Source organism: Pelodiscus sinensis, chromosome 1, assembly GCF_049634645.1.
Source record: "Pelodiscus sinensis isolate JC-2024 chromosome 1, ASM4963464v1, whole genome shotgun sequence".
Lineage (NCBI taxonomy): Eukaryota > Metazoa > Chordata > Testudines > Trionychidae > Pelodiscus > Pelodiscus sinensis.
This window is the reverse complement of record NC_134711.1, coordinates 137,347,671-137,367,524: the sequence shown is the minus strand read 5'-3', so window position 1 is coordinate 137,367,524 and position 19,854 is coordinate 137,347,671. Positions and strand designations below refer to the sequence as shown.

The 19,854-nt window shown below is 45.0% G+C and overlaps 1 protein-coding gene across 6 annotated transcripts in view; it reads left to right on the top strand.

Moving 5' to 3' along the window:
- The window catches only part of LOC102455908 (rap1 GTPase-activating protein 1), a 78,484-nt gene extending 59,731 nt beyond the window's left edge, over positions 1-18,753 (top strand). For 5 of the 6 annotated variants that reach the window (XM_075903319.1, XM_075903337.1, XM_075903311.1 and 2 more), the window contains 7 exons: positions 1,291-1,394; positions 3,104-3,220; positions 3,588-3,714; positions 7,845-7,947; positions 15,566-15,651; positions 15,817-15,886; positions 17,960-18,753. In XM_075903319.1, coding sequence (XP_075759434.1) covers positions 1,291-1,394; positions 3,104-3,220; positions 3,588-3,714; positions 7,845-7,947; positions 15,566-15,651; positions 15,817-15,840 — 561 coding nt within the window. In that variant the 3' untranslated portion in view covers positions 15,841-15,886; positions 17,960-18,753. The remainder of the gene's footprint in view (positions 1-1,290; positions 1,395-3,103; positions 3,221-3,587; positions 3,715-7,844; positions 7,948-15,565; positions 15,652-15,816; positions 15,887-17,959) is intronic. The other variant, XM_075903341.1, reaches the window with a different exon arrangement.
- Positions 18,754-19,854: the final 1,101 nt, after the last annotated feature.

The following is a 19,854-nucleotide window of genomic DNA, read 5'->3' as shown; positions in this document are numbered from 1 at the left end:
CATCCCTATGTGAATCTTTTCTGTTGTATTGCTCTGTATCTGTCTCTGTGTCAGACTGGGTGTTGCTTTGTGCTGAGTCTGTGTTCCTGTTTTGCCTTTATGTCTCTGAGTCCTATTACCTACACACTGGATCTAAGCTTGGTGCAGGGCTTGAAAGGAAGGGCAGAGATGGCTTGACATCACCCTTGTGCCTCCCTTACCTTGGACTAGCTGTGGGTTTGCATGCTGCCCTAACTTGAAAAAGACTGTACACCTTGATTTTACCAAGGCAGTCCAGTTTTGTTATATGATGAGAACTGACAACTTCAGTACACTGGAAATATTCCAGTGTTGCATATAATCAATCAAATATTCATTTTTAATAACTACAAAATGTTTATTCCAGTTATATTGCTAGAATTTGCTTGCTGGAAACTACACTCCAGCAGGACAAGTGCTCAGTGAGAAGAACAGTGCCGGAGTGACAGAAAAGTTAGATGAGTGCAGACACTGCCCAGACTGGTTTTGTACTTGATATGAATGTTAAAAATACTTGGTTGGTGTCACATGAGAAACTCGTTCAGAGCACTACATTCCAGGAAGAATGCTCCATTGTGAGAAATGTGCCCATGACACTGACAAAAGTTAACACCTATTTGTATAAGAAAATCTTCACTTATGCCTTCTTTATGAGTATTTCATGGCCCTAGAAAATGTTTCCACAAAAGTGTTCTATTTTCTGGTTCTGAAAATATGCTTCCCTTAGCTAACTCGGAATTGGCTGCCTAAGGGCTGCACGCGAGCCTCTAGCAGGACTCGTGTAATGCCAAAACTAGATGTAGCTTTACAGAACCTTTATGCCTGCTGGGCCCTCTTCCTCTCTCTCACTGGATCTGTGTGTCTCTGTCTGTCCTTTGAATCTGAGTTTTTCCTTCTCTTTCTAAGTCTTTCTGCATCTCTCTTTATGAAGTAACTCTGCCTGAGCGTCTGTCTGTCTGTCTCTCTCTCTCTCTCTGCTTCTCTCGCTGTCTCCATCTGCCTGTCTTTCTTTTTCTCTGTTTCTCTTAGCATCTGTGTTGAACCTCCACTTCCTTCCCTCTCTTTCTCACTGGCAGGTTGTAGGAATTCTTCCCTCACATTCTGGTCCCTTGGGGGATCTGGACAGCACTCTTAAACATCAGAGATGAAGCAAAGAGAGAGTCTGGGACCCAGGCTGCACACTTCCTCTTCCTCTCCTCCAGTTCTCCACTGCTTTATCTTTCACACTCCCCTCCTTCCTTCCTTTCACCTCCTTGCTCTCCTTTTCTCTAGTCCTTTGCCCTGCCTGGGAGAAGCCCATCACGTACCCGAGGCAGCCGCTTCCATGGACGTCGCAGTAGTGCCATTGGCATTGAAAACATCCAGGAAGAGAAGAGGTAAGAGGTGAGGGAATGAGTAGGGTGGGATGAAGGGTGCTGGAGTTAGGGGAAGAGAGAAGAGAAGGAAGGAGCCAGGGATCCAGGGAACAGAGTTGGAGGTAGGAAGTGAAAAAAAGTAGGGAAGAGGCAGATAAGGGAAACAAAAAGGGATGCAGAACCAGGGAAAGGGGGATGGGAGTGTAGAGTAAGGACCTTCATCAAACAGACCAGATGATCCAGGATTCCTGTCCCTCTTCTCCCCCTCACCTCCCACTTCCAGTGATGAAAACAGTTCTGCTGTGTGAAAAAATACATCTGTCTATTGTTTGTAAAATAGAAACTACATCTTGTTACTTGTAAAATAAATAATTGTGACTTTTCTAAAATGGCTGAGGTTTGAGAGTTGCAAGCAATCACAGAAATAGCCTTCACTGAAGCAGAGCACTGCCTTCTTTTAGGACTTGATGTAGCTGAGTTCTGAGCATTTGAAAATTGCATGCTGAGCCATAGAGGTTATTTTGTTAGGCTCTTAACATGCCCTTAAAGGGCGCAGTGCATCAGGGGTTTCGTGTGTGCCAGATCCAAAGCCCGGTCCTTTGAACTCCTTTATACTCCCCATGAAACCTTCCCAATTGTTCACAAAATCCAGGAATCTGTCAAAGGGCTCAGTGTAGAGGAGAAGAGAATCACCCTCTCCCAGCATGCAGACAGCCGTGACCATCACCATGGGTAAAATCTGTGCCTGTGAAGTCTTCTCCCTATGTCTCTTTTTTTTTTTTTTGCTCTTTCTTAAGAGAGACACTGACTTGTTTTTATTTAAAATTATGTATTTTAGAACAATAAATTAAATAGAGGCAAATTTCCATTAATAATGTATCTAAAAAATTTTTAAAATTGCATGTTGTGAGGCATACCTTAAACAACCATTTTGTATCTTGTATAAATACATTCCTCAGCCCAAACTTTTATATTTTATTCACCTCTCTAGCCTCTTCAAGGATGTTTAAAGGTTTCTTGCAAAGGTAGAAAATGGCCCTGTGCCCTTATTTGCTTCTTTATAATACAGAAAAAAGGTGTTGAGTTTCTTTAAATTTTCTTGTGCTTGTTTTCACCTTAGATGTATTAGGAAAGCTAAGTGTGCTCTTCCCTGCATGTGCTGGTTGACTCTTCGGATGACTTGAGATGAAGACTGAGAGTTTTCTCAGCTCCCAATTGAAGGGACAGCATCACAGACTAATGCACTCAGGGAGATTTCCTCACAAGTGTATTAGTTAAAAGGTGTCAGCAAAAATACAAGTTAGAAACAGTCTGAAAGAAAAAACACTGCTGCTCTCAGGTAGTCAGGTGTCACCTCCTTGGTATGTTCAACACAATAAATATAATTGAATACACAGTTCTATAAAAAATCAACTGTAGAGTCTTCCAAGTTAGATAAAGCTTGAATTTCTAGTGGGGTGTGGATGGGAGGAGTACGTTGAGAAGAAATTTTAAAAATTCAAGGCCTGAAAGGGTTTTTATTTTTATAATGAAGCATAAAAAGGCCAAGTCCTGATGTGTTCTGCCTTTGTAGGCCATTTAAGAAGATTGCCCTGTTCTGAACTGCCCCCAGCCTGTACCCTATACCCCGGTGTCCCAAAAAAGTCCCTCTCTGTATGTCCCCTTGTAGGAAGTATTAGGTAACACAGAAGTAACTCATGTCTCATGTAGCTGATTTTTCTTTCACCCAGTAGGGATGTTGCTGACAGAGTCCAGAAGGTCCTGGAAAGTCCAGGACCTTTTTTTGATCTGAAGTCTGATGGCTCCTCTAGTCCCAGCTCCCCAGAGTTCCCAAATAGGAAGAGCAAGTGAGTTGAAAGTGTTTTTTCTGTTCAGGAGAAACTCTGGTGTCTGTGGGAAAGGCTTCAGCAGGGCGGGTGTCTTGCTTTTTGTCTCCTCACAAAGGTACCTTGAATGCAAAAATATCTGGCCTCATTAGAGTGAGGGTTACAGGAGCCAGTTCTCCCAGGTTCTATTTCTAGTACTGACACTGATCATGGATGAATGACTTCCCCTCTCGGAATGATCTTCCCACCATTATTGATGATTACAGCCTCACAGGGTCTTAAAAGGCTTTGTTAATATCTGCAAAGCACAGGAAGGATTGTGAATGGATGATGCAAAATGAGATCTGTGGGTCACAATGATAGTGATAACTTTGGGCTTGGATTTCAGAACCCTCTCCAATCAAACTTCAGGATATTGTGTGATGCAGCCACTCTCACGCTCCTCGTCCAATGTGAGCAGCTGCTGTAGTGGAGTGAGGGAAAATGAAACGTCTGAAGAAGAGGAAAATGAGACGGTGAGTGTAGAATTTATGAGCCCTAAAATAATAGAGATTCCCTTCCCCTTACATTCTGGGTCCTCCATTGTCTTGCTTGCTCCAAACCCCATCTGTGTCCCAGAGTGACACTTCAAAGGGGTAGCGCAGCATTACTGCCTGCAACTAATGCATTAAAACAATTAATGCATTAATCCTGTCCTGCGTTAATCGCAGGTGTTAACGCAGGACAATTGACAGCCCTAATTACAATAAACCATAACACGAATGCTTATAGGAAAAAGTGGATAAGGAAGATAAAGAGACTGAATTAGTCTGACCGAAAAAACCTAGTAAGATAATTCAAGGATTATGTTAAGTTCATGCCTGGAAAACCAAGTGTGGGACTGGAAATCAATGAACCAAATTGGTGTATCAGAAATTAGGCCAGGATAGAAGTGTAGGACTGGAAGGGATCTCAGTAGTCATCTTGTCCAGTTCCCTGTGCTCAGTCCCAGGACTGAGTAATAACTACAATATTCCTGACAGATGTTTGCCTAATATATTCTGAAAGAACACTAGCGATGGAGTTTCCACAACTTCCCCAGACAATTTATTTCTGTGCTTAACCACCTGAACAGAAGTTTTTCTTGTCCATCTTAAACTGACATTTAAGCTACTACAATTTAAACCAATTGCTTCTTGTTCTATCCTCAGAGATTAAGAACATTTTTTTCACCCTTCTCCTTGTAACAAACTTTTATGTACTTGAAAATGTTCTCTCTCCTCAGCCTTCTTCTGGCTTAAAAAAACCCCAATTTTTTCCCAGTTTTGCCTCGTAGGTCATATTTTCTAAATCTTTAATCATTTTTTTGGTCTGCTCTGGACCTTCTCCAGTTTGTCTATATCTTTCCTGACATGTGGCACCAGAACTGAACATAATACTCTAGCGGAGGCCTTAACAGTGTAGAATAGAAGGGAAGAATTATTTAGTGTGTCTTGCTTACAGTGCACCCCAGAACAATGTTTGCTCTTTTTATATATGAAGATATATCTATCTCATAGAGCTGGAAGGGACCTTGAGAGGTTATCAAGTCCAGTCCCCTGCTCTTACAGCAGGACCAAGTACTATCCCTGCCAGATTTACCCCTGATCTCTAAATGGCCCCCTCAGGGATTAAACTCACAACCCTGGGTTTAGCAGTCCAATGCTCAAACCACTGAGCTATCCCTCCCCTCCCCAAAACACTGTTACACTCATATTTACCTTGTGACCCACTATGAACCCCAGATCCTTACAGCATTCCTTTCGTGGCAGTCAATTTCCATTTTGTACGTATAGAACATTTCTTCTTAAGTGGAGTATTTTGCATTTGTCCTTGTTGAATTTCATCCTCTTTACCTCAGACCATTTCTCCAGTTTGTCCAGATCATTTTGAATTTGAATCCTATTCTCCAAAGTACTTGCAGCTCCTCCCAGCTTTGAACAGTCTGCAAACTCATAAGTGTACTCTCTGTGCCATTGTCTAAACTGTTGATGAAGATATTGAACTGAACTGGATCCAGGACTGATTCCTGCAGGATCCCACTCAATATGCCATTGCCTCTTGATTGTGAACCACTGATAACTACTTTCTGGAAATAAGTTTCCAACCAGTTATACACTCACCTTTACAGTAGCTCCATCTAGGTTGTATTTCCCTAGTTTGCTTATGAGAAGGTCGCGTGAGACCATATAAAAAGCCTCACTAAAGTCAAGAAATACCAGATCAACTACATCCTCCCATTTACAAGGCTTGTTAATCTGTCAAATAAAGTTATTCAGTTGGTCTAAATGACTTATTCTTGACAAATCCATGTTGACTATTACTACTACCTTCTTATTTTCTAGGTGTTTGCAAATTGATCGGTTGATTATTTGCTCCATTGTCTTTCCTAGTACTGAAGCTAAAATGACTGGTTAATAATTCCCTGATTGGCCTTATTCCTCTTTTTATAGATAAGCATTGCATTTGCCTTCTTCCAGTCCTCTGAATCTCTCTAGTCTTCCATCAGTTTTCAAAGATAATTGCTAATGGCTCAGAGATCTCCTCAGTTAGCTCCTTGAATATTCTAGGAGGTATTTGCATCTGGCCCTGTTGACTTAAAAATTACTTAAGACAATTTAGATGTTTTCAACTTGTTCTTTCCCTATTTTACATAAGAACATAAAAACAGCCATACAGAGTCAGAACAATGATCCATTTAGCCAAGTCTTCTAACCCTCGCCAATGCCACATGGAATTCAGAGAGAATGAACAAAACAGGCAGTCACTGAGTGATCCATCTCCTGTTACCCACTCCCAGCTTCTGGCAAACAGCAGTTAGGGACTCAGAGGCTAGCTTCAGATTCTACCTAATTTTCACTCGTGTTTACTGTGTTAGTTATCTGATCACTACTAACCCTTTTGGAGAAAACCGAAACAAAAAAGTCATTTAGCATATCTACTCATTATACATTTTCCATTAGTGTCTCCCCTGGCCCCCGACTGATGGGTCTACCCTATCCTCTGTCTTCCTTTTGCTTCTAATGTGTTTATAGAACATTTAATGAGGGAATGAGCGATTTCACCTATGAATCCCTCTTGAGATCCTCCAGAAGCGTTTTTGGGAAAGTTAGCAGATGGTGGCTGAATGAAATATAGGACAACAGGAAGACGCAAGCTTCACTATCATGGCTGCCATGACCACTGTCTCATGGGGCCCTGGGAATCACCGTGACACTGCTGGGCCTTTGTCATCTTGATCCTAAGAGATGTCCTGATGAGACTCTACCAAGAGAGAGGGGCCCAGATGACCCTGCCATCCCCATCAACTCCAACTAAATGTCAACTGCCTCTCCCCTGCCCAGTAGCACCCTTTTCCTTACCTACCTTATTTCTTTCTTTCTTTCCCTCTCTCTTCTACCTTCTAAAATTTAAAAACATTTTAAATTCAGTTAAATACTAATGTATTGTCGTTAACTTATTTTGCATCACTACTGTAAGCTTGCCACCAGGAAATGCAATGGCTTAAATGGACCAGTACTGGTACAAGTTTGCCAGGCCTCAGATTGGGTTATCAGACCATATGTTTCTCCAGCAGCAACACTGCAAGTCAGCACCAGAAACAGAAGCTGCATTTTCTTATCTTTTCTGTTCCCTTCAATATTGTTTTGTTTCTTGGAAAACTCTATCAGGGTATGTCTACACTACCCCGCTAGTTCGAACTAGCGGGGTAATGTATGCATACCGCACTTGCTAATGAAGCCCGGGATTTGAATTTCCCGGGCTTCATTTGCATAAGCGGGGAGCCGCCATTTTTAAATCCCCGCTGCTTCGAACCCCGTGTAGCGCGGCTACACGGGGCTCGAACTAGGTAGTTCGGACTAGGGTCCTATTCCGAACTACCGTTACTCCTCGTGAAACGAGGTGTACCGGTAGTTCGGAATAGGCACCCTAGTCCGAACTACCTAGTTCGAGCCCCGTGTAGCCGCGCTACACGGGGTTCGAAGCAGCGGGGATTTAAAAATGGCGGCTCCCCGCTTATGCTAATGAAGCCCGGGAAATTCAAATCCCGGGCTTCATTAGCAAGTGCGGTATGCATACATTACCCTCCTAGTTCGAACTAGGAGGGTAGTGTAGACATACCCTCAGATTTCAGAGGCAGCTCCGGCTCCTCTCAGCTAACTTCTCTTTTCCTCAGAAAGGAGAATTATTATCCTCTTTAATACCATCTAAGACTGCCAGATGGGGGGGTTTCCTTCTAAAAAATTCTCTCCAGGAAAAAGGAAAGGGAACAAGAGATAATATTACAATGAAAAAGTAAGAAATACCTTACTTTGACTATTTTTCCTTCTTTTCTTTAATAAAAGATTAAAAGATTTGTATGTTTATGTTTTGCTGTAGTATACCAAACCCCAAACTGTTGGACAGTAACACACTAACAGTGACTTTTTGGGGATCCTTTATTCCATTAAAATCAACACAAAAGTTCTGTAAGAGAGTCCCTTCCCCCCACATTTTGGGTCCCCCCCATCCAGTTGTATCTCCCTATGTCTTCTTCCCTTTCCCTTTCTTTCTTCTGGGTCCATTGGTGTCTGTCTATGTTTACAAAGTGCCTTCCCCTAAAATATCGCTTCTTTCCCCTCTCCAGGAGCAGATGTGCTCTCTTGAGGGTCCTCAGAAGCGGGATTCCCTGGTTCAGAGTGTGTGGCTGGATGACAGTTTGGGCACACCCAGTAGTACTAGCTCACCAGGTAAGTTGTGATCCTATCTCCTTCTCTGGAACATATGAGGCAGCAGAGAGGTAAAGAGACATGAACCAGTGTGACAGCAGAGGCACTTGTCCTCAATATCAAGACTGGGAGGAGTGTGGGGATGTAAAGTGAAGTAGCAAAGTGTTGGACACGAACACAAACTAGTCAGGAAGGGTAGAGAAGAGGGACAGGGAGAGAGGTTAGGATGGGGGCACTTAGGATCTGTGTAGTGACTGCACTGATCTATATGGGAGGGGGAGATGTGGGAACATTAGGTAAATTGTGTTGATATGATAGGTGTATATATATATATATATGTATGTATACAGAGAGAGATTATAGACAGAGCAGGCTGACCTTTATGTTATTAAGGTTGCCCGACAGTTCCCATTATAAGACCCTGTTTTCATTTGCTTTTAACTTTGCCAAACCTTAACTGTTTGGGATGAAATTTCCAATGCTGGAGACTGCCTCAGGCTGATTTTTGGGGGTGGGGTGGGGCTGGTATAGATTGCAGTAGATTTGGTTCAGCTGTTTCAACAATGAGATTTTGGATTTTAACCATGTTAAAAGAAAAAGGCTTTTTTCCTCAGAAGGCCTCTAGTGTCCCCACTGTTTGAAGAAGAGAGTAAAATTTGGCAGGAGAGTGTCAGGGATATGACTTTTGCTGTCCCTGTGAGAATCCAACCATATATGGTCAGATTAAAAGCCTCTGAAAAATCACAGTTCACAAATGCTCAGCATAGATTTGCCAGAGTGTAACAGCTAAAATCTCTGATGATTCCATTGTCTCTGAGCATAGTGCATCCCCTCTCAGCACTGCCCAGCCAGTGCATGTACCATCCCCAGAGTGACTGAGCTCTGCCCCCTCTCACCTTCTACACCTCACAGGACTGCACTTATGCCACCTCCATGGAGTAATTAGCACATTCCAACCCTAAACTGCAGGGGCTCACAAGGCTTCCCCTAGAGTTGATACTTCCAGCTGCTCCTGAGTGGGGTGGGGCTTGGCATTGGAATTGGAATTGAAATTAGGGAGCCTCTTTCTCCTGTTCGGTCAGGGACATGCCCCTCCCCAAGGAACACCCAGACTGCATGGAATAGGAATTCATTTTATTTGAAGGCAGGGGGGACAAGAGCTGGATTGTAGCAAAGGGTGTGAAGAGTAACAGAAAAGGTTTCTATAGGCATGTTAGCAACAAGAAGGTCGTCAGGGAGAGTGTGGGACTCCTACTGAATGGAGAAGGCAACATGTTGTGGAAAAAGCTGAAGTACTCAATGAAATTTTTGCCTCAGTCTTTACAGACAAGGTCAGCTCCCAGACTGTTGCACTAGGCAACACAATATGGGAAGGAGGTGGGCTGCCCTCAGTGGAGAAAGAACAGGTTAAGAACTATTTAGAAAATCCACAAATCCATGGGGCCCGATCTAATGCATTTGAGAGTGCTGAGGGAGTTGGCTGATGTGATTACAGAGCCATTGGCCATTATCTTTGAAAACTCGTGGTGATAGGGAAGGTCCCAGATGATTGGAAAAAGGCAAATATAGTGCCCATCTTTAAAAAAGGGAAAGAGGAGGATGTGGGGAACTACAGATCAGTCAGCCTGGCTCTGTGGATATGGGGAAGTCATTGGGTGTGATATACCTTGACTTTAGCAAAGCTTTTCAAATAGTCTCCCATAGTATTCTTGCCAGCAAGTTAAGGAAGTATGGATTGGATAAATGGACTTTGAGGTGGACAGAAACTGTCTAGATCTTCAGGCTCAATAACTCAATGTCTGGTTGGCAGCTGGTGTCAAGCAGTCTGCCCCAAGGGTCAGTTTTGGGTCCAGTTTTCTTTAGCATCTTTATTAATGACCTGGATGAAGGGTTGGTTTGTACCCACAGCAGTTTTGTGGATGACACTAAGCTGGGAGAGAGGAGAGGCAGGTAGGCTAGAGTGTAGGGATATAGTCCAGAGTAACCTAGACAAATTAGAAGATTGTGTTAAAAGAAATCTGATGTTCAGCAAGGACAAGTGCCGAGTCCTACGCTTTGTCCAGAAGAATCCTCAGCACAGCTACTGATTAAGCTACTGGGACCAACTGGCTAAGCAACAGTTCTGCAGAAAAGGACCTGGGGATTACTGTTGATGAGAAGCTGGATATGAGTTGTGTCCTTGTTGTTGGAGAATTGCCAGTAGATAGAAGGAAGAGATTATTCCCCTTGATTTGGCACTGGTGAGGAGAATTGTGTCCAGTTTTGGGCCCTCTGCTTCCGAAAGGATCTGGACAAATTGGAGAGAGTGCAATGGAGGGCAACGGAAATGATTAGGTGGAAGGGCACATAACTTATGAGGAAAGGCTGAGGTAACAGGTCTTATTTAATCAGCAGAAAAGAAGAATTAAGTAGGATTTGATAGCAACATTCAGCTACCTAAAAGAAGGTTCCAAAGAGGCTGTTCACAGTAGTGACTGTGTTGTGTAACACTGGGGAAGTTCCAGAAGACTGAAAGGAAACTAACATTGTGCCATTATTTAAAAAGGGTAGATGGGTGTCGAAGCAAAACACGCTCTTCTCTGTTTAGGCGGCTAACAACTGATTTGCTTTATTGATCAGTAAAGCAAAGTGAGCCAAACGTGGTCCCAGCAAAGCCGGGCCCAGTAAAGCTGCTAATACAATCAATCCTAGTATCTTTATACCCTTAGCCAAACAGTCTGACGTCAGGGCAGCCAATTACAGAAATCCTCAATTAAATTTGGAAAAACAAAGCCTTATCAACAAGATGGCGGACAGGTACGAGGGAATACATCTCCTGTCCCAACCAGCCCAATTAACACATACCAATAGCCCATCCTGTAGGCCTCTTCTCACGGAGAGACAGAAAGTTCACTCTGGTCTACGTGCTTGAGAGAAAAGCTGAAATGGTTTCTGATATACAAAATGGCTTCTAGTTAAACATAAAATAGCTTCTACGTGGGGTAACTTGAGTTTAGGACTTTTATTCTGACACTGAGCTTAGGCAAGATAATGGCATGGATCTTAATAATTAAAGGAGGGTGATATAATTAATGTAAATCAACATGAGTTTATGAAAAACAGATCCTGTCAAACTAACTTGATATCTTTCTTTGAAGTGATTACAAATTTGGTTGATAAATTCAATAGTGTTGATGTATCATAATTTTGCATAGCATGTGACTTGTTACCACATGACATTTTAATGTAAAAAATTAGAAAAATATAAAATTCATCTTGAACATCTTAAATGGAATAAAAGCTGGCTAACTGATAAGTCTCCAAATGTAATTTTAAATGGGGAATCATCATTGAACAGGTGTGTTTCTAGTGAAGTCCCACAAGGATCAATCCTTGGACCTGTGCTATTTAACATTTTTTATTAGTGGTCTGGCAGAAAACATAAAAACATTGATAAAAGTTTGCAGAGAACACAAAACTGGGGGGAATGACAAATAACAAAGGGAACAGGTCATTGATCTGGATGGCTTAATAAGTAGGGTGCAAGCAAAGAGTGTGCATTTTAATATGTCTGAATGTAAATTCATTCATCTAGGACAAAGAATATAGGCCATACTTATATGCTGGGGGGCTCTATTCTGGGAGGCAGTGAGGGTACGTCTAAACTACATGGCTCCGTCGATGGAGCCATGTAGATTTGTTGTTTTGGCAAAGTCAAATGAAGCTGCGATTTAAATGATTGCGGCTTCATTTAAATTTACATGGCTGCCGCGCTGAGCCGACAAACAGCTGATCAGCTGTTTGTCAGCTCAGCGCGCTAGTCTGGACACTCCCCTGACAACATCAAAGCCCTTTGTCGGCAGCTCCGGTAAACCTCATTCCACGAGGAATAACGGGGCTGTCGACAAAGGGCTTTGATGTCGGCAGGGGAGCATCCAGACTAGCGCGCTGAGCGAACAAACAGCTGATCAGCTGTTTGTCGGCTCAGCGCAGCAGCCATGTAAATTTAAATGAAGCTGCGATCACTTAAATCACGGCTTCATTTGACTTTGCCTATATGTCTAAACTACATGTCTCTGCCGACAGAGGCATGTAGTCTAGACACAGCCTGACTGTATAAGGCCATGTGTACACAAGGACATTTATTTTGAAATTACTACATTTGACTTAAGAACTCCAAATTTTAACAAATTCAAACTTGCGTGTCCTCACTACAGAGAAGCAACAAAATTAGTCTGAGGCAGGCTCTGTTAATGTACCTTGGACTCAGAGTCCCAGGAAGCACTCTAGGGAGCTGTGGGAGGCCTCTTCCAGGCCTATTAGTTTGAATTAGTGGCACCAGAGCATCCACATTAATATTACTTTGAACTTACAAGTTCGGAATTAGTGTTATTCCTGATGAAAACCAGGAGTACAGAGTTCAAATTCCATAGCCTGTTATTTTAAAACAACAAGCTTGGTAGTGTGGATGCACCACTTACTAATTTGAATTTGGTGGGGGTGGATATTTTGGACTAAAGTCTTAGGGTACGTCTAGACTGCATTGCTCTTTTGGGATACTGGAAGTACAGGCAGTCCCCGAGTTACGCGGATCCGACTTATGCCGCAGTTACGAACAGGGCCGTTCCTCTCCCTGGTCTCCAGCAGACCAGGGAGAGGAAGCAAAGCGGCGGAACACGTGGGCAGCGGACAGGGCCAGGGGCCCTGCAGACCAGGGGGACGGGGGGGGGGGGCAAAGCAGAGCCAAGCCGCGGAGCGCGCGATCAGCTGACAGCCCAGATGCGTCTGGGCTGTCAGCTGGCCGGGCGCTCCGCGGCTTGGCTCTGCTTTGCCCCCCCCCCCCCCCCCCCGGTCTGCAGACCAGGGGAACGGGGGGGCAAAGCAGAGCAAAGCTGCGAAGCACGCGGGCAGCGGACAGCTCAGACGCATCTGGGCTGTCCGCTGCCCGCGTGTTCCGCCGCTTTGCTCCCCGTCCCCCTGGTCTGCAGACCAGGGGGACGGGGGCGGGGGTAAAGCAGAGCAAAGCCACGGAGCCCGAGGGCAGCAGGACAGCCACGGCGCGTCTGGGCTGTCCCGCTGCCCCCGTGCTCCGCGGCTTTGCTCCGGACACCTGTGGTACAGCAGCTGGGGCGCTGCCAGTTGGTCCCATAGCGCCGCTCTGGGCACTACTGGACCAACCGGGCAGCACCCCAGCTGCTCTGCCCCAGGCGTCCCCAAGTCAGCCGCTGCTGAAACTGACCAGTGGCTGACTACAGGAAGCCCCTGCCCCGGGCTTCCTGGAATCAGCCGCTGATCAGTTTCAGCAGCAGCTGACTTGGGGATGCCTGGGGTTCTTAAGTTGAATCTGTATGTAAGTCAGAACTGGCGTCCAGATTCAGCCGCTGTTGAAACTGATCAGTTTCAGCAGCGGCTGAATCTGGACGCCAGTTCCGACTTACATACAGATTCAACTTAAGAACAAACCTACAGTCCGTATCTTGTACGTAACCCGGGGACTGCCTGTATCCTGAAATAATAATGCTGTGTCTTTAAAAGCATCAGCTATTTCCCAAAATAGCAGGTGCACTATTCCAGTGTCCCTATAACCCTTGTTCCACGAACGGTAAGGGATTTGTCAGAATATTGCCTTATTTTGAAACTAAATTTCAAAATAATTTCTTTTGATTTAGATTCGGAATAAGCTATGCAGTTTGCGTAGTGCAATTTGCATAGCTTATTCCGACACAAGGGTGCTGTCTAGACAAACCCTAAGGCTGTGTCTAGACTAGCCACTTTTTCCGGAAAATCAGCCGCTTTTCCAGAAAAACTTGCCAGCTGTCTACACTGGCCGCTTGAATTTCCGCAAAAGCACTGACTTCCTACTGTAAGAAATCAGTGCTTTTTGCAGAAATTCTATGCTGCTTCCGTTCGGGCAAAAGTCCCTTTTGCGCAAAACTTTTGCGCAAAAGGGCCAGTGTAGACAGCTGAGATTTGTTTTCCGCAAAAAAGCCCCGATCGCGAAAATGGCGATCGGGGCTTTTTTGTGCAAAAGCGCATCTAGATTGTCCACGAACGTTTTTCCACAAGAGCACTTTTGTGGAAAAGCGTCCGTGCCAATCTAGACGCTCTTTTCCAAAAATGCTTTTAATGGAAAACTTTTCCGTTAAAAGCATTTCTGGAAAATCATGCCAGTCTAGACGTAGCCTAAGTGTATCAGGGCTCAATGATTTGGTTTGAAGTAGATAATCAGCTGAACATGAGCTCCCTGTGTGACACTGTGGCCAAAAAGAACTAATTTGATCCTGTGGTGTATAAAGAGAGGAATCTCGAGTAAGAGTAGGGAGGTTGTTTTACCTTTACTTTTGGCACTGGCATGACTGCTACTGGAGTTTGAATAATGTGCAAAAAATAAGCCTTTGAGCAACATACTGAACAACATGAAGAAAACAAAACATTAACTGAGCAATGTCCATCCTATGTACCGAACAACAGCCCATGTGTGTCACCTGCAAGCTCAAATGGTGATCACCATATCATAGCAGTCCTTGCGCTTGTGAGTCTTGCTGCCACCCTGACATGTCTTGTGGGAAAAAATCAATTAAATAATTATGCATATTCATAATGACTCTCGATAGGCAGCTTTAATTCTGGTATTGCCTCACTTTTGCGTGCTTGATTTTACAATGTCAACACATTTCTTTTAACACATTTTTTGGTCTGTAATAGTAGATAGAGACACAGGGATGGTAGGGTTGAAATGGGGGACAGAAGTATGCACATTTGGAGTGGTTGGAGACACTGCTTAATTTGTAATGAGTGCCATGGCTCAAGCAATGTTTTTTATTTTAATAATTGACACATCAAGCTCAGAAGTGCTGGGGCTATGAACTGCCAAGCCCAGAAGTGCCAGGGATATTAACTGGTAAGTCCTGGCACAAATTAAGAACTAGTTGGAGAGCAGCTTTGCCACATGTGGGCAAGCTAGTGATGTAATAGTATAATTGGTTAACCAATTAATCAGTAAGCAAAAGCTTATAGGTTAAATGCTATAGACTAGATGCATTTCCCCTCCACCCACCCCTTGCCAGTAAATTTTTTAGCAGGCTGGCCAGCATCCCGGCTTGTGCCACTTCTGGGACCTACCCCTAATGTGGCTTTGCATTTAAAGTGTATTAGGAGCCAGATGGGCAGGCAGTCCAGTTCAGTTCGCACCAGGTCTGGGAACTCGGACCCCCTCCCCCAGGCAGGGGCTGCAGCCACTCCATGCTGTTGCCTCAGTATCAAATGCAGCAGCACAGGGTGACAAGCAGCTGGTCTGCAAGGGGAGCTGGGTTTTAAACTGGCTCCCCTCACGAACCAGCTCCTGCTTGGCAGTGGCAGGGGGCTCCTTGGAAGTGGGGCCTGAGTGCACGTGCTGCCCGGGGGCTGTAGAATAGTTGAGTAACCGATTAGAACTCGTGTGGTTAATTGACTATTCAATGAACTGATATTTAACATCCCTAGGGTGAGCTTAGCAGACAATGCAAGTGTCTGTAGGGTTCAGATAGATGTGGGGGTGTGATGAGTCAGGGGTTGAGGCATATTATGGCTCACAGATTGAGGTGACAGGCAAGAAACAGGCAGAACTGGTTTTCCCATTCCCGAAAGAACTCTTTTTCTTGTGTGCTTGGCTCTCTTCTAGTAACCAGACTGCTCCCATCCACCAATGCTGCAGGCTCCATGGAGAAAGGGAAAAGCAACAAAGCAGATACTCAGCGATACAGCCCGGTATGTGCCAGGCCTCCATGTTTCCATCCTCACTAGTGCCCAGAGGACAAAAGGGCAGGGAGGAGAGGGGCTTGGTGCAGGAGGCTTTTGTACGCTCAGGAGTCCAGGGTGCAAGGGAAGATGCTGCAGGGACGTTTAAAGAATTGCCATTTCCTTGTTCTACAGGCCTCCATTTTGTGCTGTGTGTGATGTCATCGCTGGAGGGGTGTTGCAGTGCATGCTGGGTAATGCACAGGTAACGGACACGCTAGAAGCCTCCATGCCCCTGCTGGCGGGTGGGAGGCAAGTTTAGCGGTGACGGAAGAAAAGGGGCATTTGCCCCCCGGGCAGGTTCACAGTGACACAATGTCTTAGTGGTCCCCACCCTTTCCATGGCCAACTCAGTGTGCCCCTTTCATCTAGCTGAGCCTGTTCTCTGGCACCTTCTTTGCACCCCACTCAACATCATAACCTTCCCCAGCCCCCTCTCCCTGCCTCAGTGTACTCTGGCCCCTTCTTAGTGCTGCCTCCACCTCTGCATACACACCCTCTACTCTCTTGCCCCCAAGTGCATGTTAAGTCTTCCACTTTGCTCAGACATCTCCCTTGATTCCCAGGGTTTTCTTATTTTGCTGAACCATCTCTTGCTCATCGGCTAGCTTTGTGTCTGTCTGTCTGTCTGTCTGCTGCTTTGTCTGTCTATCCACTGGTGGGATGTATGTTTGTGGCAATGTGACAGCTTTTTCAAATAGGCATAACTTAACTGAGCTACAACGCAAAGTTATAATGGGGTGAGTGGTAGCAGGGCTGAGAGAGAGTTCTGTGAGCATCATGGTTCCTAGGGTTCTGAGATGCAGCAGGAGCAGTCTCTTTGGTTTTAAGATCTTGGTGAGTCAGTAATCCAGGTGACAACTTCTCCCAGGCCTGACAGTGAAGCAGCACAGTGCCCCATGGGCAAGTTGGATGTTAGACTGGGATACACTCCTGACAGGGACTGCAGACTTGGCAATAATCATGGGAGTGGAAAGGGGGAAGAACATGCATAGGGAAGGAAGTACAATATGCATGTAGAGAAAATAACTGATTTTGACCCTTCTGAAAAATCCAAATAAAACTCTGTTTCGGGCTGAACAAGCCCTTTCATCTATTTTGATTTTAAAATAGATTTCAAGTTTTAAAAACAAAGTTGAAATAAAGTTCTGCACAATGTTATTTAGAACTAAAGCATCTGAATGTTTCATTTTGAAAATGCCTAAAGAAACCATTAATCTTAATAGTAACATGATTATTCAATGGTCCTGGAGGCGGGTCCAGTAGGCAGTGTGCTCCTGGCCCCACTCATCCCTGTGCACACTGGCTCCTGCGGGGCAGCAGCAGCACAAGGCAGCATTAGCCCCTGTTCATAGGAGGCCCGAGCTCCCTGTAGTCAGAGGCTGTGCTGGCATCCTGCCTCCCTCCCTTCTAACCCCCATACTGCCACCTCTGATACAGAGGCAGCAATGCAGCCAATGGGTGTGGGGGAAAGGAAGCTCTGTGAAACCAGCATGCATGGATAGCCAGTTTAAAAGCTTGTCCCCTCACCCTCCATGCTCCTCTATCAGAGGCAGCAGTACAAAGTGGGGGGAGGCTTAAAAGCCAGCTCCCCGTAGGCACTGGCTCCTACCTCCTCTGCTGCCTCTGAAACAGGCAGGAAGAAGGGAAGTGCGCATGTTATCTAGATTAACCATATGCCCAGACTCATTGGTTAGTCATTTGCACAACTATAAGCTAACTTCCCTAAATAAGACCATAAGATCTTTAGGACAGGGACCATCTCTTTGTTCTGTTTCTGTGCAGTTTATGGTACAACAGGATATTAGGCCATGACCAAGATCACCAGGCATTGCAATAATACAAATAAATAATAAAACTTTTATTTTTACCAAAAGCATTCAGTGAATTTGGCAAATTTTGAGATGTTTTGGAAGACCCAAGTCTGCATTTAGGAGTTTGTGCATAACTGTATCTCCTGGGAGGTACCTTGCAAGATTGATCCAGTGTTTTTGGCTCAATGGCTAATCTGTGGCTCAGTCTATCACAAATTCTCTGTGGCTGTCTCCAGTTCCAAGTCTAACAGTCTGTGCTGCCTTGTCACCCCCTGAGAAAGTTAAATCCAAATCAGGATTTAAGGAGACAATCGCAGAGGGGACTGCTGGCTATCTGGGGTGGGTTGATCAGGCTGAGTTGACAAAAAAAATTGAGGACAGATGGGTCCTTCAGCAGCAATGGCAGCTATAAGTTTGAAGTGCAGGAAACTTGCCTTTACTGACTGTGTCTCTCTCTCTCTCAGGATTTTCTGCTGAAGTGAAGGGCCTGGCTACTCCTCACCTCAGAGAAGAAGCTGGATTCCCGTGACTGCTGGCTCTTCTGCTTCCTTCAGTGATGGTTGCATCAAAAGCAGCTAAAAAACCAGCCATGAAACCAAATGTGGCATTAATTCATCCAAGTATCATTCCAGTTCAGCCACCTCTGAGGCCAGGAATAAGCTATTCCACTAGGGGATTTCCATCCAGCAGATGGGAGAGTGAAAAGGGAGCACTTTGTTTGTTTTTATTCCTGACACAAAACTTTCCCCATTGAGTCCCCTGGAGGTAGGCTCACTCAGCCTATTCATGGTCTTTATTTCTTGAGAAGGCAGCACTTGATTCCATTCTTGGGAAGGCAAAGAAATCCACTTCAGGATTGCTGTCATAGGACATTGAATATGCCATTGACTTTAAAGGTCATTATTATAGTCTTATCATTGAAGACAAGTCCAAGGCCCTGAAACAACTGAGGCTGAGCCTGTCCCCTCAGACTGTCTTTGCTCCTTCCTCCATCTCTCACCACACTGCATAGTACTAGAAACACTGGCCAAGTGGGAGTAATTTCTTTTACAGTTCCTGATGGGCTTCACAGCCTTGTCTGTGGAGATTTAGTTTTTTTCCTTGTCTGTGTCTTCTCCCTTTTCTCTATCTGCACTCTGCTGTCGCTGTACCCTGCAATAGCAGGATGTGTAAATGTGAATCTCTGACCCTCGCTCCATGCTTGTAGTGTCTGTGTGGCATCTTGAGCTGGCAATAAAAGGAGACTGTGACCAACTCAGCATGGGCTCTGTGTGTCTGTAGCTGGGAGCATTCATATGTGCATGCTAGAGTCCCCAAGAAACTCAAGTGGCAAGGTCTTGTGATGTCATGACAGTTCAGTCTTGTGTGTATTTTTGTCATTGATTGTTGAGGAGTGGAATGGCTTGACAGGAGGAAGGGAGCTGTCTGCACCAAAGGGAGGTGATTTCTTAAACGGCTAGTCCCCAATTCCAAAGCAATCACATCCTTCCCCAGCCTTGCTACATGCCCTCCTCCCCCGATTGCCTAGGGAAGAGAAAAAAGTCAGTCACCAAGGCTGTTGCGGCTGCCAGCCAAGTCACGTTCATGAAAGAAAGAGCTCTCTCTGGCCCAAACCTGCTCAGCCAAGGAGGCAGTGACTCTCGGAGGTAAGACACTTAACAAGACTCCTAGGGCTGCGTCTAGACTGGCAAGTTTTTCCGCAAAAGCAATTGCTTTTGCGGAAAAACTTACCAGCTGTCGATACTGGCCGCTTGAATTTCTGCAAGAACACTGATTTCCTACTGTCTGAAATCAGTGCTTCTTGTGGAAATGCTGTGCTGCTCCCGTTCGGGCAAAAGCCCTCTTGCGCAAATGCTTTTGCGCAAGAAGGCCAGTGAGGACAACGCGGTATTGTTTTGTACAAAAAAGCCTCGATCGCCATTTTTGCAATCGGGGCTTTCTTGCACAAAACCGCGTCTAGATTGGCACGGACGCTTTTCCACAAAAAGTGCTTTTGCGGCATAGCGTCCGTGCCAATCTAGACGCTCTTTTCCACAAATGCTTTTAACAGAAAAACTTTTCTGTTAAAAGCATGTGCGGAAAATCATGCCAGTCTAGATGTAGCCCTAGGAGCATGGCTAGGCAGCTCGCTCTCCCAGCCAAGACACTAACATAGCTTTTACTTCAGCACAGCCTCACCAATCAAGGCTCCTTCCAGCTTACTTCCCCCTTGTGGTGACTGGGAAAGCGACAGAAATAATCACATCAGTTTTCAGCCCCTGCTCTTCTCCCTCTCACCTACAGAGGTACAATATAGGAATATGGGTGGTATGAGCTTTCATGGGCACAACCCACTTCTTCAGATGACCGGTCTACATGT